This window comes from Engystomops pustulosus, chromosome 4, assembly GCF_040894005.1.
Source record: "Engystomops pustulosus chromosome 4, aEngPut4.maternal, whole genome shotgun sequence".
Lineage (NCBI taxonomy): Eukaryota > Metazoa > Chordata > Amphibia > Anura > Leptodactylidae > Engystomops > Engystomops pustulosus.
The window spans coordinates 221,345,235-221,366,619 of NC_092414.1; the positions used below are offsets into that span (position 1 = coordinate 221,345,235).

General features: G+C 41.1%; 2 protein-coding genes across 2 annotated transcripts in view; both read left to right on the forward strand.

Moving 5' to 3' along the window:
* Positions 1-6,724, forward strand: part of LOC140128698 (olfactory receptor 6N1-like) — a 37,475-nt gene extending 30,751 nt beyond the window's left edge. Inside the window, exon 6 of the mRNA XM_072150397.1 lies at positions 5,798-6,724. Within this exon, the coding sequence (XP_072006498.1) occupies positions 5,798-6,724 (927 nt within the window). The remainder of the gene's footprint in view (positions 1-5,797) is intronic.
* A 3,059-nt stretch (positions 6,725-9,783) lies between these two features.
* LOC140128699 (olfactory receptor 6B9-like) lies at positions 9,784-18,345 on the forward strand. The gene is made up of 4 exons (XM_072150398.1): positions 9,784-9,861; positions 12,125-12,256; positions 15,744-15,794; positions 17,428-18,345. The coding sequence occupies exons 1-4, from the start codon at positions 9,784-9,786 to the stop codon at positions 18,343-18,345; spliced, it is 1,179 nt and encodes a 392-aa protein (XP_072006499.1).
* The last annotated feature ends 3,040 nt before the right edge of the window (positions 18,346-21,385 follow it).

Consider the following 21,385-nt stretch of genomic DNA (forward strand, 5'->3'; position numbering starts at 1 on the left):
CAACGGCTATAAGTCTCAGCACGCCTACATGGTGGCCTTAATTGGCAGACTCTGTAACTAGAACTCTTACTTCTTGTCATCTGTTTCCAATTTTATTTCCCAATCTTCGTTTTAAATTTCTATGGAGAATAATACTCTCTGTGTAAAATATTTAACTGTAGAAATCTGTGATTCCTATTTGAAGACAATACCCCAATATTTCTGTATATATCATCCCATTGTAATGCACCAATATCCTCTAGCTCTTGTATCCATCTTTCCTGGTTTATGTGCTTCCTATGAAGATCCAGACACTTCCTTATCATTCTATACAACCATGATAAATTTTACTTGTTACCCTCTTTTATATTAAAGACAACCTCCAAACTTATGTGAGTTTCCTTCCTAAATAATTCTTTTTTTCCCCCTACTAACTGCGTGAACAATTTGCACGTATCTTAAGTAGTCTTGTTGGCCGACAGTCGTCTTCTTTTTTAATATGTTAATAGGAATAAATTCCCCATTTTTATATACATGCAGTCCCCTACTTAAGGACACCCGACTTACAGACGACCCATAGTTAAAGATGGACCCCTCTGCCTCTTGTGACCTCTGGTGAAGCTCTCTAGATGCTTTCCTTTAGCCCCAGACTGTAATAATTATTTGTCACTGGGGCAAAAAAAAATTGTCTCGATCTACAATGATAAAATATAGAGTTTGCGACTTAAGAATAAACCAATGGAACCTATCTTATACGTAACCCGGAGAGACTGCCTTTATTTGTGAAACCAACTCAATTCCTCTCCTTCTTCAGGAACCAATCCCCTCCAGGTTATATATTTCTTTACAATTATAATTCCCCCTAACTGGCATTGTTTTACTTGTCTGTGGTTCAGTGATTTCCATGGAAGCCTTTCAAAGCCAAAAAAAGTAAAAAAAAAATTAAATATATATATTCAAATCACCCCCCTTTCCCTAGAGTCGATATAAATATAAATAGACAGTAAAAATCATAAACACGTTAGGCATCAACGCGTATGAAAATGCCTGATCTATCAAAACTCATATTTCGTATTTCAGTTTAGCCCTGTAACAGAAAATAAAACCCAAAGTAAAAAATTTTGACTATTTTGAAAAATATAAAAAATTCTATAATAAGTGATCAAAAGGCCATACAGTGTGAAAAATAGAAGCATTGAAAACCTCATCAAAAGTCGCAAAAAATTACACCACCCACAGCTCCGGGCACTTGTACAGGAGGTTTTAATTTTTGTAAATATATGAAAACTTTATAAAACTTGTACAAATATGGTATCCCTGTGATCGTACCAACCAAAAGAATAAAGTAGACCTGTCATTTGGGGCCCACAGTTAAATCCGTAAAATCCAATAACATGGGTGACCCCGTGATCCATGTCTTGGATCGCAGGTGCACCCGTGCGCTGCCCAGCCCCGGTCTGGAGTCACGGCACAGGTGCCCCTGCGATCCATGTTGCGGATCGCGGGTGCACCAGTGCTCCGCTGTCTGCTCCCCACTTGCCAAGGGCAGTACTCACCTCTCCCGGCTCCTGATGGCTCCATAGCGGTCCCGTTCAAGCCGTGCGCGCCTACTCTCTAAGAATTTAGAGGGCGCTGGAATTCCCGGCTTAGCGATAAAGCCTGGCGACTCCCAGCATCCCCTGCTGGATCTTCAGGTAATTATGCTGAAGAGAAAGCCTCCTGAGCGTTTCCAGATGCCTGTGCAAATGCGTTTTTTCACCATGTTCACTGCACTTGGAATTTTTCTTTTGCTTCCAAGTACACGGCATGGAATATAAGATACCGTCTCTATGAAGTGGAATTTGTTACACAGAAAACAAGCCCCCACACAGCTCTTTACATGGAAAAATAATAGTTATTTATTTTTAAGGGGGTGTTAATAACTCTGGTGTTAATAACTTTTTTATACTTTAGCGTACGGATCTTTGGGAGGTGTTGTTTTTTGCGGATGTCGATGCCGTTTACAATGTTATCATTTTTAGGACTGTACGACAACACTTACGAACAACACACACACCAGAGTCCAAGCATGGGGTGCACTTACGCAAATTAGCCCTTAAGCTCTGCCACTTACACAAAATGGCGTCCTTATGCTAATTCCTACTCCCATAACACACAGTACACCCATTCAGATCAATTCTAATGTCAGGGAAACCAAACGCATCCGAATCCCTGACACTACACACCATGCACACACAGCCCTAGGGGGAGCAAAACCACAATATGTACCCCCTAGCATTTATGTGCCTATGGAATGCTACTGCATAGAGCCACTCTGCACCCTGATACAGCCATATGCCCACGCTTTGTTACAGCTGCCACCACTCATAATTACGGCTCACGAGACGCCCACACCAAGATAACACACACATAAGAAAAGAAAATACAGACCTCTTATGAATTGAATTGGCATAGAGATCCTCGTAGAGAAACCAATGAAAATTCTTGGACCACCCTGCAAACTCAATGCATCTCCATTTATAGACAAGAATTGAATGGTGGCATGTTACTTTAACTAACCACCGAATCCGACCCTGGATTCTGAGAGGGGCGTGGCTACATCTGAATCAAGGTGGAAAGTTCAGGACATATTTCCTAATTTATGTCATATCTTCTCCTGAGAAGAAGATCTGGCCACCACATTTCCCAGCATGAATGAACAAATATAACAATATCAAACACCATTATGAAATGTTGTCCCAATTGTCTAATAGCCATTTTTTTTGGTTTCCCAACTGCAAAATCCTTGGTGCTTGACACCCCAGGACTATTAGAGGATGGCAATCACAAATTTGTTAAACAGAAATTGAAATATTTGATTTATTTTTTCATTTTCTTAAGTAGCTATGTTAAGACACATGGACAACCATCCCATCCAACGGACCCAGGAAACCAATTTACATTTCTATTGATGATCACAGAGGACAGGAAACACAGAGGGGGAGTCGGGGCAGTTGGTCTACAGACCAGGTACTAATTATGTTATCTCATAAGGGCAAGTTGATTTCCTGTCAAAGAGGAGGCATTTTAATCCATAATTTATGACACAGTATAAGATAATTTTACAGATAATGGGGCACATTTACTTACCCGGTCCTGTTGCAATCCCGCAGCATGTTGTCCGACAAGGATTCGGGTCCGGCGCGATTCACTAAGCTCATGCGCCCGAGTTCCAGTATCCGTCGCTTCTGCGCTGAGGTCCACCGGAGTTCACCTGCTTCTTCCCGGTGCTTGTAAGTGCGTGTCTTGCAACACAATTTTAAATGTTAAATCCTGCGCTCAGTCTGAATCCGCCGGGTTGTCCGAGGGCCACGCCCCCGATTTCTGTCCGTGCATGCCAGCGCCGATACGCCACAATCCGATCATGTGCGCCAAAATCCCAGGGCAATTCGGCGCGAAGCGGAAATCGACGGGAAACCCAACAAAAGTGCGGCGTTCGGACCCTTAGTAAATGACCCCTTATATGTCACAGTGAGCCACTGGCTTTGTCAGTAATATTTGGCTATTGTGCAACTTTGTCATTTATTATGTTATTTTTGGCATCGCAGTGATTGCTCGGTTACAGTAGAGATGTAAAAAAAATGACCCCTCGTCCACCGCTCCTCCACTCTACTACAAAGTTATGAATAAAAATATAATGATACATTTTATCAAGGAGAATCTTCATCAACTCTGAGTATCTTAAAAGATTCTTATAAATTACACATTTATTTTTATTATTTTTCTCTATTGACAAAAACACTGGAGATTCATTAGTCAAAAACAGAGAGATTTCCCCCGAGTTCTTCTGTGTAGCAGCTCACATATAAATACTGTATACTCGAGGCAAAGCTTCGTGTGTCTTCACTTGGCCACAGAGGTGGTGGTCTGTGCTGGTGTCTTTGGACATTATCAATCTCCCCCCAGATATCTGGCATTCTGCAAATGAGTGAAATGAAAGAATTATCTGATGTAAGTTATTCCAATGTGACAATGAAGGAGACTTCTTAAAGATGGTTCTCAAGAAAGAGACAAAAAACTCAGAAGAAAACTTGTTTCTATTCCGGGAGATTTAAATCATCACAGATATTTACATGGATGCGTCTACAGATATGACAGTAAATGATATCTTGTATTTACCCCTCCAAAATAGTAAAGCCGTGACATCAGTGTATACAGTATATTGTAGATATGACCACTACTGAATCAGAACTGTTGGGTCTGGGTGGCTTCATGCAGGGGGACACTCGATGAGTGTATATATCCTATTGTGTCTCCAAGCCTCAGGTCTTACACTTTTTGCATTTTTTTCTTTGCTTTCTTTAATGATAAAAAATTTCAAAAATGTTTCCCACTAAAGTGTTTTTTTTTATTGTAACACCTCGATCCCTTGTTGTTTTGGGCAATGTTGTTGTGGAGAAATTACTGAAAAAAACTAAAGCGGGCACCAGTTTTCAAATACATTTTGAACATTTAATATTCAAATTAAAGATGGAAAAATAAAATTTAGTAGCATCAAAATTAAGTAATAGTGCGGCTGAAAAAACAGCTAAAAAGTGGTCAATATTCTACATTAGCCCCTAAAATAATTTTCAGTGGGCATCATTAGTCTCAGGTTTAGCACCAATTGATTATTCTTGGACCTCCATGAGGGAATGTATTTTATTTTTTATTGCTTTTATCTATTCTTTTTGTTAATTTTTAAATTCTTTGTGCCCTTTTTGGAGGCTTCGCATTTTGTGTTCATCAATCCCCCCCTGTATGTCTGATGCAGTGTTCCTAATGTATCTTTCCAAGATAGATCTTTGATTTGCAACTTCTTCACCTGCTATTTTTGAGGGAAGTACATACATAAGAAAGTACATAAGAACACACAAGTGTGGTGACAGCAGACAACTTTAAATAGAGGCAGCAGAAATATAATGAAACATGTGCCCCCATAAGTGGTTTTTCCCACTTAAAGGGAACCTACCACCACATATCTACCTATAGTGGTAAACCGGGTGGTAGGTACATCTATAGGACAGGGGGATAACCCTTTTCAGGGCTAATCCTCAAGTCCCCGCAGTCTTTTGCTTACTTTTATTTGGCAAATATGTAAATTTTCTAAAGTGGCTACTGGGGCGTGGAGTAGTTGGAGCTAAAGCTACACGGCATGGCTACTCCACGCCCCAGTAGCCACTTTGTTCCTCCTACCAAAAATCTTTGGCGGGCAGCTCCTTGTACCTGCAAGCCCTCGTCCAAGAATCCTGCCATCTGCGCATGCGTAGTGGCTCCGGCTTCAGAGCAGTGACCGCGCAGCCGTGGGCCTGCTGTTCTGCGCTTGCACAGACGGCAGGATTCTCGGATGAGGGCGCGCAGCTACGAGGAGCTGCGTGCCGAAGATTTCTGGTAGGAGGTACAAAGAGGCTACTGGGGCGTGGAGTAGCCGTGCCGTGTAGCCTCAGCTCTGGCTACTCCACGCCTCAGTAGCCACTTTAGAAAATGTACATATTTGCCAAATAAAAGTTAGCAAAAGATTGTGGGGGCGTGAGGATTAGCCCTTAAAAGTGCTATCCTCACGTTCTATATATGTTCCCAGCACCCGATCTACCTTTGTAGGTAGATATGTGGTGGTAGGTTCCCTTTGACTACAAAAGACTAGAGGTGTCAACAACACACAAAAATGTTGCACAAGGCATAGGTCATCCTTCTGGTGGTGCTTTAAGCTACTGTATGTTCTCTATGTGAGGGCTTTTGTTTTATGTAAAGAATTGTATCTTTATGCTGTTTAACCCATTCACCTTTTTTATGTATTCAGAAGAACAATAAGACGTTGGTCACAAAATTCTTACTCTTAGGATTTCAAGGCAGCCCATGTGTGAGAGTTTTCTTGTTTTGTCTTTTCCTGCTGATTTACTGTGGGACAATATTTGGGAACCTCCTGATCATCACCCTGGTGTCCACCAGCAGGAGCCTCCAAACACCCATGTACTTCTTCATCTCCCAACTGTCCATCAGTGACATCTTGTTACCTACAGATATTGTCCCCAACCTTCTGCAGATGTTGCTTAGCAATGGGGGGACCATTTCTGTTATAGATTGTATGATTCAGCTTTTTTTCTTCTGCGCCTCTGAAGCATCTGAGTGCTATCTCCTCACAGTGATGTCCTATGACAGATACGTGGCCATCTGTAACCCCCTCAGATACACCTCTATAATGACCAGTACACACTGTGTCACAGTGATTGTCATCTGTTGGTTCTTTGGATTTTCCAGTACTTTGTTCCTGATCGTAACAGCAGGAAAACTACATTTTTGTGGGGCAAATATCATTGACCATTTATTCTGTGACCTTGTTCCTTTTCTAGAACTTGCCTGTTCTGACACCTTCATTGTTCACTTAGAAGTTTATTTAATGAGCTTTACAGCTATAATAATCCCAACTACAATAATTGTTGTGTCTTATACCTATATCATTCTTACAGTCTTAAGGATTCCATCCAGCATCGGGAGACAGAAAGCCTTCTCCACCTGTAGCTCCCACCTCATTGTGGTCTCCATCTTCTACTGGTCGATGTTCAGTGTTTACATTGTTCCAACCAAAGGACAATCATCGACCATGAGTAAGATCCTCTCCCTGCTTTATACTGTGTTCACTCCTTTGGTCAACCCCATCATATACAGCCTGAGGAATAAAGATATAAAGAAAGCCTTACAGGAAACCCTTCATACAATTCTGATCTAGAATGTAATTCATATCCCTTTAAGGACGCAGCCAGTTTATAGCTTAAGGCTCAGCCACATTTTTTTGGATTCTGACTTGCATTGCTTTATATGGTTATAACTAGAGATGAGCGAGTATACTTGTCCTAGCTTGATGCTCGTTTGAGTATTAGCATACTCGAAACGGCTCGTTGCTTGGACGAGTATTCCCCCTGCTCAACATCTAGCATTTACTTAAGAAAACTTAGTGAAGAACAGTGAAGAATAACATGAAAACAGTGAACACAGGATCATTTAAGTGAAGAACACAGTGAAGAACATATTGAAGATGTTTCCGTACATCTGCTAACTTATCAAAAGACACGAGTGCAGAAAGGTGTTCTTCACAAAAGTATGTGAAGAACAATATGTGTGAGGAATAGAGATGAGCGAGCACTAAAATGCTCGGGTGCTCGTTACTCGAGCCGAACATTTCCAGATGCTCGAGTGCTCGTTTCGAGTAACGAGCCCCATTGAAATCAATGGGAGACCCGAGCATTTTTCAGTAAAATTATAAACTTAACGAGCACAGTGAAAGAACACAGTGCAGAACAGATTGCAGATGTTCGGGAACATCTGCAATCTGTTCCGGAGACACGCGTGCAGAACGGTGTTCTCCGCAATAGTATTTGAAGAACAATATGTGTAGAGAACAACTTGCAGATGTTGCCAAACATCTGTAATGTGTTCTTCACACATATTGTTCTTCAAATACTATTGCGGAGAACACCGTTCTGCACGCATGTCTCCGGAACAGATTGCAGATGTTCCCGAACATCTGCAATCTGTTCTGCACTGTGTTCTTTCACTGTTTTCTTCAATTAAACAATTAAATTAAATGTTTTAATTGTATCTTTTTACTGTTCTTCACTTTTTTTTTTAAATTAAATGCTCGTTATCGAGCAGGGCAAATACTCGTCCGAGCAACGAGCCGGTCCGAGTATGCTAATACTCGACCGAGCATCAAGCTCGGACGAGTATACTCGCTCATCTCTAGTGAGGAACACATTGCAGATGTATGGAAACATCTGCAATGTGATCTTCACATACTATGGTGAAGAACACCATTCAGTATGCGTATCTTCGGATAACTTAGCAGATGTACAGAAACATGTGTTCTTTCAGAGAAAAATGCTCGAGTCTCCCATTGACTTCAATGGGGCTCGTTATTCGATACGAGCACTCGAGCATCGGGAAAAGTTCGTCTCGAGTAACGAGCACTCGAGCATTTTAGTGCTCGCTCATCTCTAGTTATAACTTTTGAACACTGTTACTTATCAAAGCGATTCTGAGATTGTTTTTTCCTCACATATTGTACTTCATTTTAGTGGTAAAATTTGGATGATAAGTTTTGAGTTTATTTACAAAAAAAGAAGAAATGCTGAATTTTTTTTCGAATTTTGAAATAATCGTGTTCTCAGGCAGATAGATTTACCACCTAAATAAGTTGCTGAATAACATTTCCCATTTGTCTACTTTACATTTTCATAAGATGTGAAATGTCTGGATAATTTATTTTGATGTCACGTGACTTACAAATCGGTTTTCCGTATTTTCAGATTTGATAATTACTGAATGAAATTTTAAATATTTAACCTTTAAAAAACAAAAACCCCTATATATCAACCCATTTTCAAGTCTGCACCCCTCATACTATCAGAAAACAGCTTTGAGGAATAGTATTAACCCCTTGAGATTTTCATAGTAATTAAATCAAAATGGAGGTGAAATTTAGAATGGTCAAATGTTGTCGGTTATACGTTCATTTAGCCCTAAAATTTACAAATTTCCAAAATAAAAAGAGGGAACTCATCTGACAAATTGTTCTGCAATTTCTGCATGAACCCCCCATATGCGGCCATTACTTGTTTTATGCAGCTGCCAGGATTTTAGTTTCCTCATTGGCCCCTTTTGCAGGCTATAAAATTTTAGCTCTTTCGTTATTGGGGCCATGTGGTGGCATTCTTTATGCGGGATTAGATGCTTTTTCCAGTGTTACCATTTTGGAGTTGCTATCCCCTATTGTTGAAAATTTAGGAACTTATTTTTGGGGGCAGGAATAGAAAAGCATCAATTCTGTACTGGATATTTTACTTTTCTTTTTTTGGTGTTCACCTTATAGCCTAATAATGAGTAATTATCGCAGGTCTTTAACCCATTAAACTCAGCTGTCACGCTGACCACTGCATTTAACAGGTTAATCACTCACAATCGGTGCCCACTCCGACCGCGGGTGTTACTAGGAGATGTCAGTGGTAGATTATTGCTGACACACCGTGACTCTTGATGCGGACTCCAGCATTGGCTCAGCTTTGCACTAATACTGAGCTGAGTGCGAATAGCGGGAGCCCCTACAGCGCTGAGAGGTAAGGGGTTAAAGGGCTATTCTCATCTGCGCATTTGACATTACATTTGCTTCACCTTCCATGTAGATACATTTCTTCGATTGGATGCCACTAAAAATTTACCTGTATGATGATGATTTCACATTAATGTATCCATGTTGTTGTTTAGAAACAAAATTGTTGCCCTTGGATACAACCTGCTCTACTGGAGTGAGAATGCAAAATAGTTTTTGCATATGAAATGACAGAAGTGGATGTAGCACAGCCAAGAATAATAATTTTTTTTTTGAGCCAATGCACAAATATCAACATGAAAGCAACACAAGAAAAGAAGAGTGCATTCAAAGGCTCATATGTAGTACAAAATGCAAATCCAAGTTTATTAGACAAAAAAATTCATAATGACAGATAATCAAAGAAATACACACATTTAAAATCATTTAAAAATACTATATACATAAGATCCTACAGTCACCTGGTGTGGTGAATCTGTAAACAACCCCCCGACCAACACTAGGTAAGTGATGCAAGGCCAACCTGACTACCCAAGACTAAGGTGAATATTCAATTCCTAGATGCCAATAAACAATGGAATAAATAGGTCCTCTAACCAAACAAACATGCCAGGTAACAAGTGCCAACCTCAGGCTCCATACAAAATCCAAAGATATTGCTGACAGGTAAGCATGACAAAAACATGAGTGGATACCGAGAAGAGGTCTCTGATGTGAGCGGCGGACCTATGAGCAGTCAAGGAGCGCACAAGTGGACGGGGGTGACAGGCTCCCCACGCGTTTCGTCGTATACAAACGACTTCCTCAGGGGTAAGTAGCCCATGATGATTGCAACTCACCTTTTATAGCCCCTACATTGAATGAAATAACGATTGTGGCGTGCTGTTACGATCCGGCGCAAAACCGGAAGTTGATCCGGAAAACCGGAAGTGACGTATAAACGCATGCGCAACCCCGGCCGGGGATTTGTGTTTGCACAGGTTGCTATAGAGACCCTGTGGCTCATCCAGACAGCGAAATAACAAAAGTTACCAAGATGAAGAACGCCCAAAAATGAGCAAAACAACGGCGCCAAAATTTGAATGATAGAGAAGGTCAATACATATAGATCTAAGGTGCAATCAAAACTATGTGAATAATTGGAACTACCAAACGTTTGTGACAAGCATCACAATAATGTAGGGACTTAAAAAACGGCGAATGAAGCAATCATTAAAGTACAATAAACAATTAAATTTAAATTACATACAATGAATATCCGTCTGTATAGAGCTTCAATTTACCAGGTACCAGTACATTGTGTCATAGATAAAGAAGCAACTATTAAATCAAAAGTATGTTGGCATGGTATTATTGCAATAATGAGACACGGGAGCTACATGAGGTCTATACAGGAGTTCCTATTATCCTTAACAGAGAGGTTCTAGCCAAAAGTGTATAATTCTCAGGGGATAATGAGACCCTTCTCACTATCTTTCAAAACGAGCAGCAGAATACAGAGTCAATGGGTCTTTGCATAAAAAGTCTCAAAATGGCAGCAGAAGAACTTTGAAAAAACACATCTCATGTCCGGAGGGGTTGAGTAGATCATTGAGTTGGAAGAATTGCAGGTAAGTGGCTTGAAAGGTCCCATCACATCCAAAAAAGGTTATGTCCAAGAAAATGCAGAATGAATGAGTAATTATGACACATAATCTGATTTCTATTAAAAAAGGAAAAGAATTATAAAATAAGTCCAATAGTGCAGTGCTATCAGTGGAGTAGAGCTATGTGAATAAAAGCTTGATATGCCAAGGAATAAGTGTATTACTAATATGAAATTATGAAGTGAAGAAATGAAAGTGGAGATGAAGTGTAGAAAGGGGAGTCTGGATAGTGAGTGCAATTGTGAGCAGTGATTGTGCACAAATATAGGGGACCATAGGGGTACAAGCTACTGGGGGTGAAGGAAAATGACCCCGGGACACGTGATGGGAAAACATAAGGGATCGTAAGGATCCAAGCTACTGGGGGTGAGAGCAAGTGACCTAGACTCGTAATGGGAAATGTGTGAGTGATAAAGGAAAAGTGAAAGAGTGTGGAAAGAATGAGTGCTGTAGGAATAAAGTGATCAGGATAGACAAAGGTATTAACTGGTAGAGGCACTTACCCGCTTTATATCACAAATAGAGATCTTGAGAATTTCTCACGAGACAAGGCGACGAAAAGTCATCATCTTTGCTTATAAAAACCTGTATATAAAAGTTCTTCGTTAAGGCCCAAGGGGGAGAGACATTTAAGTTTGAAGATCCACTGGGCTTCACGCCGTAGTAACTCCAAACAAATGTTCCTTCCCCTAATATTGGGACGAATTTTGTCCAGACGCACCACTCGTAAACCCTTGATCTTACCGTTATGATGGTTGCGAAAATGCGTGGCAACTGAAGAAAGAAGTTTGCCTTGTGAGAAGTGGGCATGGGCATTGTTGATACTCGACAGATGTTGCTGAACCCTCCTTCTTAGTTCTTGTGTTGTCTGTCCAACGTATACCTTATGACAGGGGCAAATCAAAGCATAAATGACATTCCTAGATTTACAATTAATGTAGTTTGGAAGGAAAAACTTTTCTTGATTCAAGGGATTTGTGAATTCACCTGTTGGACTCACTAGACCACACACCGAGCAGTCGCCACACAGGAACGATCCTCTTAGTTTCAGGCCTCTTCCCAAAGGTTTTATTGGACGGGAGAAGTGGCTCCTTGATAGTTGGTCCTTTAGGTTACAAGACCTTTTGGCTATGAGCTTGGGCTTGTTGTCAATGAATGGTCTCACCTTTGGCTCCGAGTTCAAAATATGCCAATTTTTATTCAAGATCCTCCAAATATCCTTCCACTGGTTATTGTATTTGGTGTAAATACCCAGTTGCGAGTTCGATCTTCTTGGCTTAGGAGTCAGGAGGTCCGATCTAGGGGTAGAGCAAGCCCTTTGAAAGGCTTGTGAGATGACTTTCCTTGGATATTCTCTACCTTTGAATCTTTCTGTTAGGTCCCGTGCATTAGCCCTGAAGTCCTCGTCCAAAGTACAGTTCCTCTTGAGACGGATAAATTGGCCAATCGGTATGCCGGCTTTGAGATGTTGGGGGTGGAAACTTTGATGTTTACAGATTCACCACACCAGGTGACTGTAGGATCTTATGTATATAGTATTTTTAAATGATTTTAAATGTGTGTATTTCTTTGATTATCTGTCATTATGAATTTTTTTGTCTAATAAACTTGGATTTGCATTTTGTACTACATATGAGCCTTTGAATGCACTCTTCTTTTCTTGTGTTGCTTTCATAGTTTTTGCATATGAAATGGCTAGAAGTTACTGTATGTCCCACAGCGGTCCTTAGGTAATGAACACTGAATCCAGGTGGTCAGGTAGGGCACAATAAAACCTGCCTTGTCACCGATATCAGTGTACAGGGGTGGTCATATGAGAAATGATCTACACCCAGGTAATTTTTTTAAAATAGCATTTAAATGAGGAAATGTATATTTATGGCAGATGAATTAAATATGAATATCCAGGGGAGAATAGCCCTTTAACCTCTACCCGCTCTCACCAGTAGTATTCGTGTGGAGAAGTAGTCCTGTGGAGAAGTCGTCATGTGGAGGAGTAGTTGTTTGAAGGAGGAGTAATCTTGTGGAAGAGGAGTAGTTGTATGAAGAACTAGTAGTCGTGTGGAGTAGTAGTAGTCATATGAAGGAGAAAAAAATGGCCCATAAAACTTACACAGAATTGGAGGCATACAGATATATGGCCTCTGATTAGGGTTTTCTAGTGAGGACCTAATTGGTATGATAGTATCCCATACCAATCACTATGCTGCACAACATATTTCCCAAAACCCCAATTTACACACAGGTGGAACACAGTCAGTGCAGCAGAGATGGAGAAATATTGCGGCATAGTACTGCTTATAGGACTGGTAAAAAAGCCCACAATCAAGTACTATTGGAGCACAGACCTACTGTACCTCATCCAGATCTTCTGCATGGCAATGAGCAGGATACACTTTAGAGCCATCCATCAATTTTTACATTATGCTGGTAAAACACAGGGCCCACCCAGAGATGACCCTGGATATGATAGATTATATAAGGTCAGACCCCTATTAGACTATCTGAGTACAAAATTTATGGAAGTGTATACCCCCAAGGGGCACATATCTATTGACAAGTCCCTGGTACATTTCAAATGGAGACTTTGCGCCAGTATCTGCCAAATGAGAGGGCATGGTATGGCATGAAAATATGTAAGCTGTAGAGATGAGCGAGCATACTCGTCCGAGCTTGATGCTCGTTTGAGTATTAGCCTACTCGAAACGGCTCGTTGCTCGGACGAGTATTTCACCAGCTCGAGAACGAGCATTCAATTTAGGAAACACAGTGAAGAACAGTGAAGAACACAGTGAACACAGGATCATTTAAGGATCATTAAGGATCACTTAAGTGAAGAACACAGTGAAGAACACATTGCAGATGTTTCCTTACATCTGCAGTGCTAACTTATCAGAAGACACGAGTGCAGAACGGTGTTCTTCACAATAGTATGTGAAGAACAATATGTGTGAAGAATCTGCACTCTACAGATCCTACTACAGATAATTAATAAAATGTCAAAATGCACTTCTATGAAAATATATGAAGAATTATCAAGAGTAAACGAAATTAGTAGTAACCATGACTGTAAGATATCACAGTATATTAGTATCTACCATATTTCATTGTAATAAATCATCAAAATATTGATGCATAGCAGATACTAACAGGTCAAAAATCAGTATATAAAATAAAATCAATCAATAATTTATTATATTTTATTTATTGACTGATTTTTTATGACCTGTTAATACCTTCTATGTATCAATATTTTGATGATTTATAACATTGAAATGTGGTTTTCTATGTTGAAATACGTTATTTTTCCTGTTTTCCAGTGCACAGCATGGAATATTAAATACCATAACTAGGAATTATTTTTAATTATTTTTTGTTACGCAGAATACTAGCCCACACATGGCTCTGCGCTGGAAAAATCGAAAAGAATTTTGAAGGTCGGGTGCAAACAAATGAAACATAAAATGAATAAATCCCTCGGCAGTAAGGGGTTAATTATCTGTGTGAATTTGTGCAAAATACAAGCTTTTAGGAAAACACGCTGACCCGAAGAGATCATTTTCATTAAAGTAATAGATTAGCAATTGTAAGCAGGGGCCAACATGTTTTAGAATTGGACGCCTTCCTACATCAGGTCCAAAAATATGCCTACCGGCTGTCGGTGAGGGAGAGGGTTCGGAGGAGTGTCAGGCACTTATCAGGTGGGAAGTAAAAGAATGAGGTTCCAGGTATGGTCGGGCAATTAATGTTCTGGGTTTTCAGCAGGACCAAATACAAACAATCTTTCCATTCAGCCGTTGCCAACCCCAGAAGCCAGGAAAAGCTCCAACCACCTAATTCCTATAAGAACATCTACCACCCCAAGATGGAGTATCCTTCTTTTAGTTGGGGGCATAGTTGCCACTCTAGCTCCTCGCAGTGCGCTGTGTGAACTTCTCGAAAACTTTAATCATCTGAACTCAAAATGAGCAGGGAACTTCCTGTACGATGTCAAATAGTAAAGAACGAATCACCTTAATGTGTCGAAAGATTAATCACCAGTCTTATAACATCTGCATGCAAACGTATGTTAAGAAAACATTTAGCAACATGGCTGAAATGTTCAAAGAGATATCCTCTTAAATTATTAAGTAGAGCCCAATATTAAAAATATTTTCCAAATCCAAAATTTAGAAGGAAAAAATGAACTGCTGATCTGTGATTCACAGGACGATTGTGGTCTTCGTCATCAGTCCTTACTTTCTGGACTGGGACAGCACAGGGGTGGATGAAGACGGCCATGGGTCTTGGACTGTATGAGTTTTATAGCCTCTACTAGTCTGGAAGTCACTTCCTACATGTGGTACTAGAATCAGCTTCTTGGTGAATGTAGGATGTGTTCCTTCAGCTCCTTCCAGTCTGTGGTTTCAGGACCGTTGGATAACTTGCAAAGATCCTGAATTGGCTCTTGTGTACGTGTTTATTGAGTGTAGGAACAAATGTACAAGAATTTCATGGGTAAAGTTTGTTCTGAATACAAAATTTGGTGGGGTGTTTCAGTGGCCATGAGCCCCCCATAAGTCTTGGGCCCCAGGATGCTGCCCAAACCCCCTATGTTATAACAGCAGTGCAACACCGAGAGAGAGGAGGACAAAGCCCATTGATATCAAATAATCAAGTCCATGAAGTGAATTAAATTCAAATATTCTACATTCTCCTAATCTTTACTTATACAATAAAAAAAATACAGGATTTTAAATGATTTATTTATTTTCTGCAATGCCTTGGCCGACCTCAGGGACAAGATGCAAATTATTTCTAGATCTGGAATCAAACACTGGAGACTGTGGCGATGAAGGTAACATCTCCATGGAGGGAAATCCACAGGATATATACAGCAGATGTGCGGGGGCTCCGCTCACAGGCTTTACTCTCAGGCTAAATGTGCTGAATATTATGTTATTTTACAGAATTGACTAAAATACAGATACAGACTTGATACAGATCTCCTTTTCCAGGTGGTGATTTATCTCTTCCGCGCTCAGGACAAGAACATGGAGATTCCTGATGTGAGTATCTGAATCATATTTACTAAATTGTTATTGATGAAGATTATGATTCTATCTCTGATCCATGTCCCATTCTCCGCAATGTCCTGTACACTATGGGGCACGTTTACTAAGAACAGTGCAGTCTGTACTACATGCAGTGTCCTGTGTAGTGTGCAGGGGGCACCAGATTCAGGATTTGTGGTGCTTGTTCTTCATGAATCTGGTGCCCCTTGCACTGCCCCGACAGAGTGCACCACTTTTTTTGGTGCACCTTTAACATAGGGTGGGAGACACAATTCTGTCTGACTCTACATGTTCAATCTGGCAGATGCTCCGACTGAGCACCGGAACGCCCCCCTAATAAAACAGCTGCACCACAAAAGGGTCACATGTGACACAAATGTGGTTCAGACACTTCTTAAATACCTGTGCAAGCAGTTTACAATAGAAAGAATGTGCCCCTATATGTTCTTCATCAGTTTAACATGGCAAAGATGGCAGCCTGACTGAAGTGTAAGGCTATAACCTAAGTCTACAGATAGCAACATAGTAATACATGTAAAAGGCAGCCTCTGATAGGTGTATGAACACAACAATGGAAGTTTATCCAAAATGTGTAAAATCCTTTAAAATCACTGGTAAACGCCGCATCTACGACCTTCCTGAGGGTGAGCTGAAAATGAAATCACAGACGGCACTCACCGATTCCCGAGGAGTATTTTCTCTTTATTGCAGCATAGCAGGCAGAGGTTCAGATGCCGGCACCGGTTGGTCACCGGTTGACCTAACGGCCGTCTCTGTGGCGCGCCGGCATCTTCACCTCTGCCTACTATGCTGTAATAAGAAGTAAATACTCCTTGGGAATTGGTGATGCCATCTGTGCTTTCCTCTTTCGATATTGGAGAATTGTTGATGCTACTTCTAATTTAACGGAGCTAGCAACCGGTACAAGGTAATTGCATCTCTGAAAATCCAAAGTTCTGTATTTCATATGGTCCATTGTGTACCAGGATACTTTCTTCATGTCTGTGTTTGAGTAGTGCCAACATGTAAATGCTGCCTATATTTCTTCCCATGCAAAACATATAGGGGGTCATTTACTAAGGGTCCGATTCGCGTTTTCCCGACGTGTTACCCGAATATTTCCGATTTGCGCCGATTGTACCTGAATTGCCCCGGGATTTTGGCGCACGCGATCAGATTGTGGCGCATCGGCGCTGGCATGCACGCGACGGAAATCGGGGGGCGTGGCCGAACGAAAACCCGACGGATTCGGAAAAACCGCCGCATTTAAGAAAAAAAATGTGTCGCGAAAATTACACTTACCTTCACCAGGTATAGGCCGGTGAATTTCAGGGCATTCCAGCGCACCTCCGGGGAACTTCAGCGCAGCAGCGCCACCTGGTGAACGGCGGAGGAACTACCTTAGTGAATCCCGTCCGGACCCGAATCCACCGCAGCGAACGCGCCGCTGGATCGCGAACGGACCGGGTAAGTAAATCTGCCCCACACTGTTTAGTAATTCTGGTTTGTGGGTTGGCGACCACCAGAGTATTCTTATAGAAGAAGTTAATTTTATTGGTGTCTAAGAATTTGGTCCATTAATCAATTCAATAATGAGATTTTGTTACGACTTGTTTCCTAAATTCAGGTTGACAATCTGACTGATATCATGGAGTTTGTCCTCCTGGGATTTCAGGGCAGCCCACAGCTAAGAATTTCTCTCTTCTGTCTAATATTTGTAGCATTCTTGGTCACAATATGTGGGAACCTCCTGATCATCACCCTGGTGGTTATAAATAGGAGTCTCCACACTCCCATGTATCTATACATCTCACAACTGTCCATCAGTGACGTCTTACTAACCTCAGATATTGTCCCTAATATGCTCCACATCCTAATAAATAATGGGGCAACCATAACATATACCGGCTGTATGACTCAATTTTATTTCTTCTCTGCATCAGAAACCTTTGAATGTCTCCTCCTCACAGTGATGTCCTATGACAGATATGTGGCCATCTGTAACCCCCTCCGGTACACCTCCATTATGACACATGATTATTGTATAAGATTGTCCGCCAGTTCTTGGTTACTTGGTTTTTTTGTATCATTCCTTGAAATCATAACAACATCAGAGCTGAAGTTCTGTGGCCGGAATGTCATTGACCACTTTCTGTGTGATCCTGTTCCTTTACAGAAACTTTCTTGTTCCGATACATTTCCTACAAAACTACTAACCTTTATACTCAGTGTTCCAATTGTGATTATCCCCAGTATATTCATTGTTATGGCTTATGTGAACATTGTCCGGGCTGTTCTACAGCTTCAGTCTAACACCAGTAGACAGAAAGCCTTCTCCACCTGTGGATCCCACCTCACTGTGGTCTTTATATTTTTCTGGAGTATGTTTGGTGTTTATGTTCTTCCACCTAAAGTACAAACATCAGATGTTAATAAGATCCTCTCCCTTCTCTATACTGTATTCACTCCATTGTTCAATCCCATCATATACAGTTTTAGAAATAAAGATATCAAGAAAGCTGTACAGGACACAATTTATAGATGAAGTAGCTTCACACTTTGTCCCAAATCGGCCTCGCCAGGAAGAGGCCGGCATTAATGGGAAATTAGATCTTTTCATTTGCATAATTTTTTAAAATACAGAAAAACTAATTTTATTTGGATTGTAACCCTCCGATTTTAACATGGTCTAACGTCATCTTAGTCCCTTAGCTACTTGTAGTAACATGTCATCAGAATTCTGACCTTATCTGGTTAAGATATTCATGGCAAATGAAGGCTGATTTAGATATACATATACTCAAATATCTCTGCTGCAGTATCCTTCATATTGTATATTGTTTATTGTGTATTTCTAACTTTCTACATCATCTAAAAGCTTCTTATATTATGGTGTTTAGAAATGTCATTATAGAGAAAATGGCCGCAAAGGAATATGAACAAAAAGTCGTAAAAAAAAAGGTCACATACAATTCTTTATTTATACAGACCGTAAGGAGACCATGGGTGTCATTAATGTTATCTCTGTCTATATCTACCATCGGCCCCCGGCTCCCCTCAATACATTCCTGCTCCAGCAGCCATGTTCACGCGTTCCTACTTCCTAGGACGCGCGCACGCTAGCATTGGAGAACTCAAAGAGCCAGTGCAACATTTATTGGTGCTGGCCATTCACAGGAAACTGATTCAAGCCGGCCTCTCCCAGCATTCTCCACCAGATCTTCGTGCCTTGTGCCCTGTTGTGACCCGTTTCCGTTCCTTTCTTTGTTGCCTGCCCTGACCTATTGCTACGTCCCCAACTCTGATCCCGTGAAGCCCGTCTTACCTCCTGTCCCTGACTACGAGATTGCCTGTCGTTCCTGTACCTCCACCTTGGCTGCCACTGCGGACAAGTCGCACCTGTGGAATGACCTGGTGGTACCACGCCACAGCAAGACTATACTGCTTTGCGGCTGGCTCTGGTGAAGACCGGGTGCTACTTAAAATCTGGTCCCAGGTGCTGGTTTGTGTCATCGTGGTTTAGAGGATCCGCTGCCTCCGATCCTGACACTTAGTTTGTTTTGGCTGGGTCTTTCTTCCATCTGCTACTGTGGTAATTTATCAATCTCACTTTTTCCTTTGATAAATGTTTTCGTTGGTATCGTCTGGAGTTTGTTGCACCAAAAATGTTGGAAATTTTAGACAATTTGAAATGATACACACACTATTAGACCCGACTAAGTGGGTCTTTCCAAGTGGATCCTTGTTTCCTGGAGATATCCTGAAGCAGATGCATCAAGGCTGGGATTACAAGGAAGAGTTTCAGCTGTCTGTGTTTGTCGGTGTTTGTTTCAGCTGTCGGGAGGGTATTGTGGTCAGATCTGATCGATTTTCCCTATCTAATTGGAGGAACGTTGATAATCTTATTTGAGATAAGATGCAGGGGACTGACATAAACCTTTTTTTTTTTTCCTAGCGCCGTTACTATTTTTGTTTGTTTCTGTTTTGAAGTTGGTGTTTGGTGTATTGCAGGAAATCTGCAATTTGCATCCATTATTATGTCTTTAACTGTTCAAATCTTTTGTATCAGCCCCTTGCCACCGATTGACTTTTTCAAATTTTACTTTGCAAACTTCAAAAATCCATAACTTTCTAATGTACTTCATAGTGATTGAATTTTATTTCCCATGCCGTTTACTCGGAAGCTGGAAAAAATTTCAAAAGCGCCGTATTCTTTTAGGCTTTACAGACATTTTTTGGATAGGCACGGGACCTTTCTTAAACGCCTTGGCAGTCATTGCAACTGGTCGACACGCCCGCCACAGGGACGCTAGCCAGATCAAACATGGCAGTACCCATCATTGAAGTACTGGTCACATGTCATTAAGTTGTTAAGAAAACAGAATCAAATAGGAACTACCCTGAGAGCAGCATGCATCATAAAGGGGGTCATTTAAGTTTGTTTTTTTCTTTTTTTGCTCTTATTTTTCCGCCTTTTTTGGCACAATAGAATATTTGTGCAAAAATTTCTCATCCAAAAAGTTTGTCAGAAGAGGGAAAAATATTTCCTCGTCGGTGGCTTTGGTCTTGATAAAACACAGTGGACCAAAACCAGCAGATGACATGGACCCCAAACCATCACTGATTGTTGAAACGTCACACTATGGATGTTTGTAAGTACCGTATATGCCGGCGTATAAGACGACTGGGCGTATAAGACGACCCCCAACTTCTGCCCTAAAAATATAGAATTTGGTATATACTCACTGTATAAGACTACCCCTCTCCCAAATGAAAAAAAGTCTGCTTAAAACTTTGCAAAACAAACAAGAGAGCAAGTGCCTGGTGATCATAACTGTAAGCTGCGATATTAATGAAGATCCGACATGCTTCTGTAAGTGCCGCCTGTGACCCCCAGCTCTGTGACGCTGACCGCTGTGACAGGGCGGCTGCATTAGCATACAGCGCGCCGCCCCGTCAGCGCGTACTAAGCCTCTTCTAATGACTGTGAGAGGCGGACTGCCGCGCATGCGCGGCGGTCCCAGGAAGCGGCTCTCTGCGCGCTGACGGGGAAAAAAAACACCTCACACAGTGTGGCCCCCGTATATCCGGTGTATAAGACGACCCCCCACTGTAGCCATTATTTTAAGGGGTTAAAAAGTAGTCTTATACGCCAGTATATACAGTATATATAACAAATTTTTTACTAACCCAAAGCTCAAAGGGGCTAATCTATATGTCTGTCCAATTAACTTTTGGAACCACAACGGATTCCAGACACATTCCCTCTCATCTAGAAGATACACTTGTAGAAAGCAGGAACTAGAAATGAGTAAATCTATTTGTCGCTCGGTTGGGATTCTTCCGGCACCCAATTGAATCTAGATATTTTCAGATTTGCTTTAAGCAAATTCAAAATGGTGGTTTGATAACACTGGCAATTATCCCAAAACTTGGGGAATGGCCTAGAGAGGATTAAACAAATGTGATATGTCCAGACTAGTTTTGCTATATGTGGTTGCTGGTCTTGGCGGATGTTGGGGACTATGAGGCATTAAACTCTGACCCTCAAAAAAGCAAAAAAAAAAAAAATACAAAAGCAGATC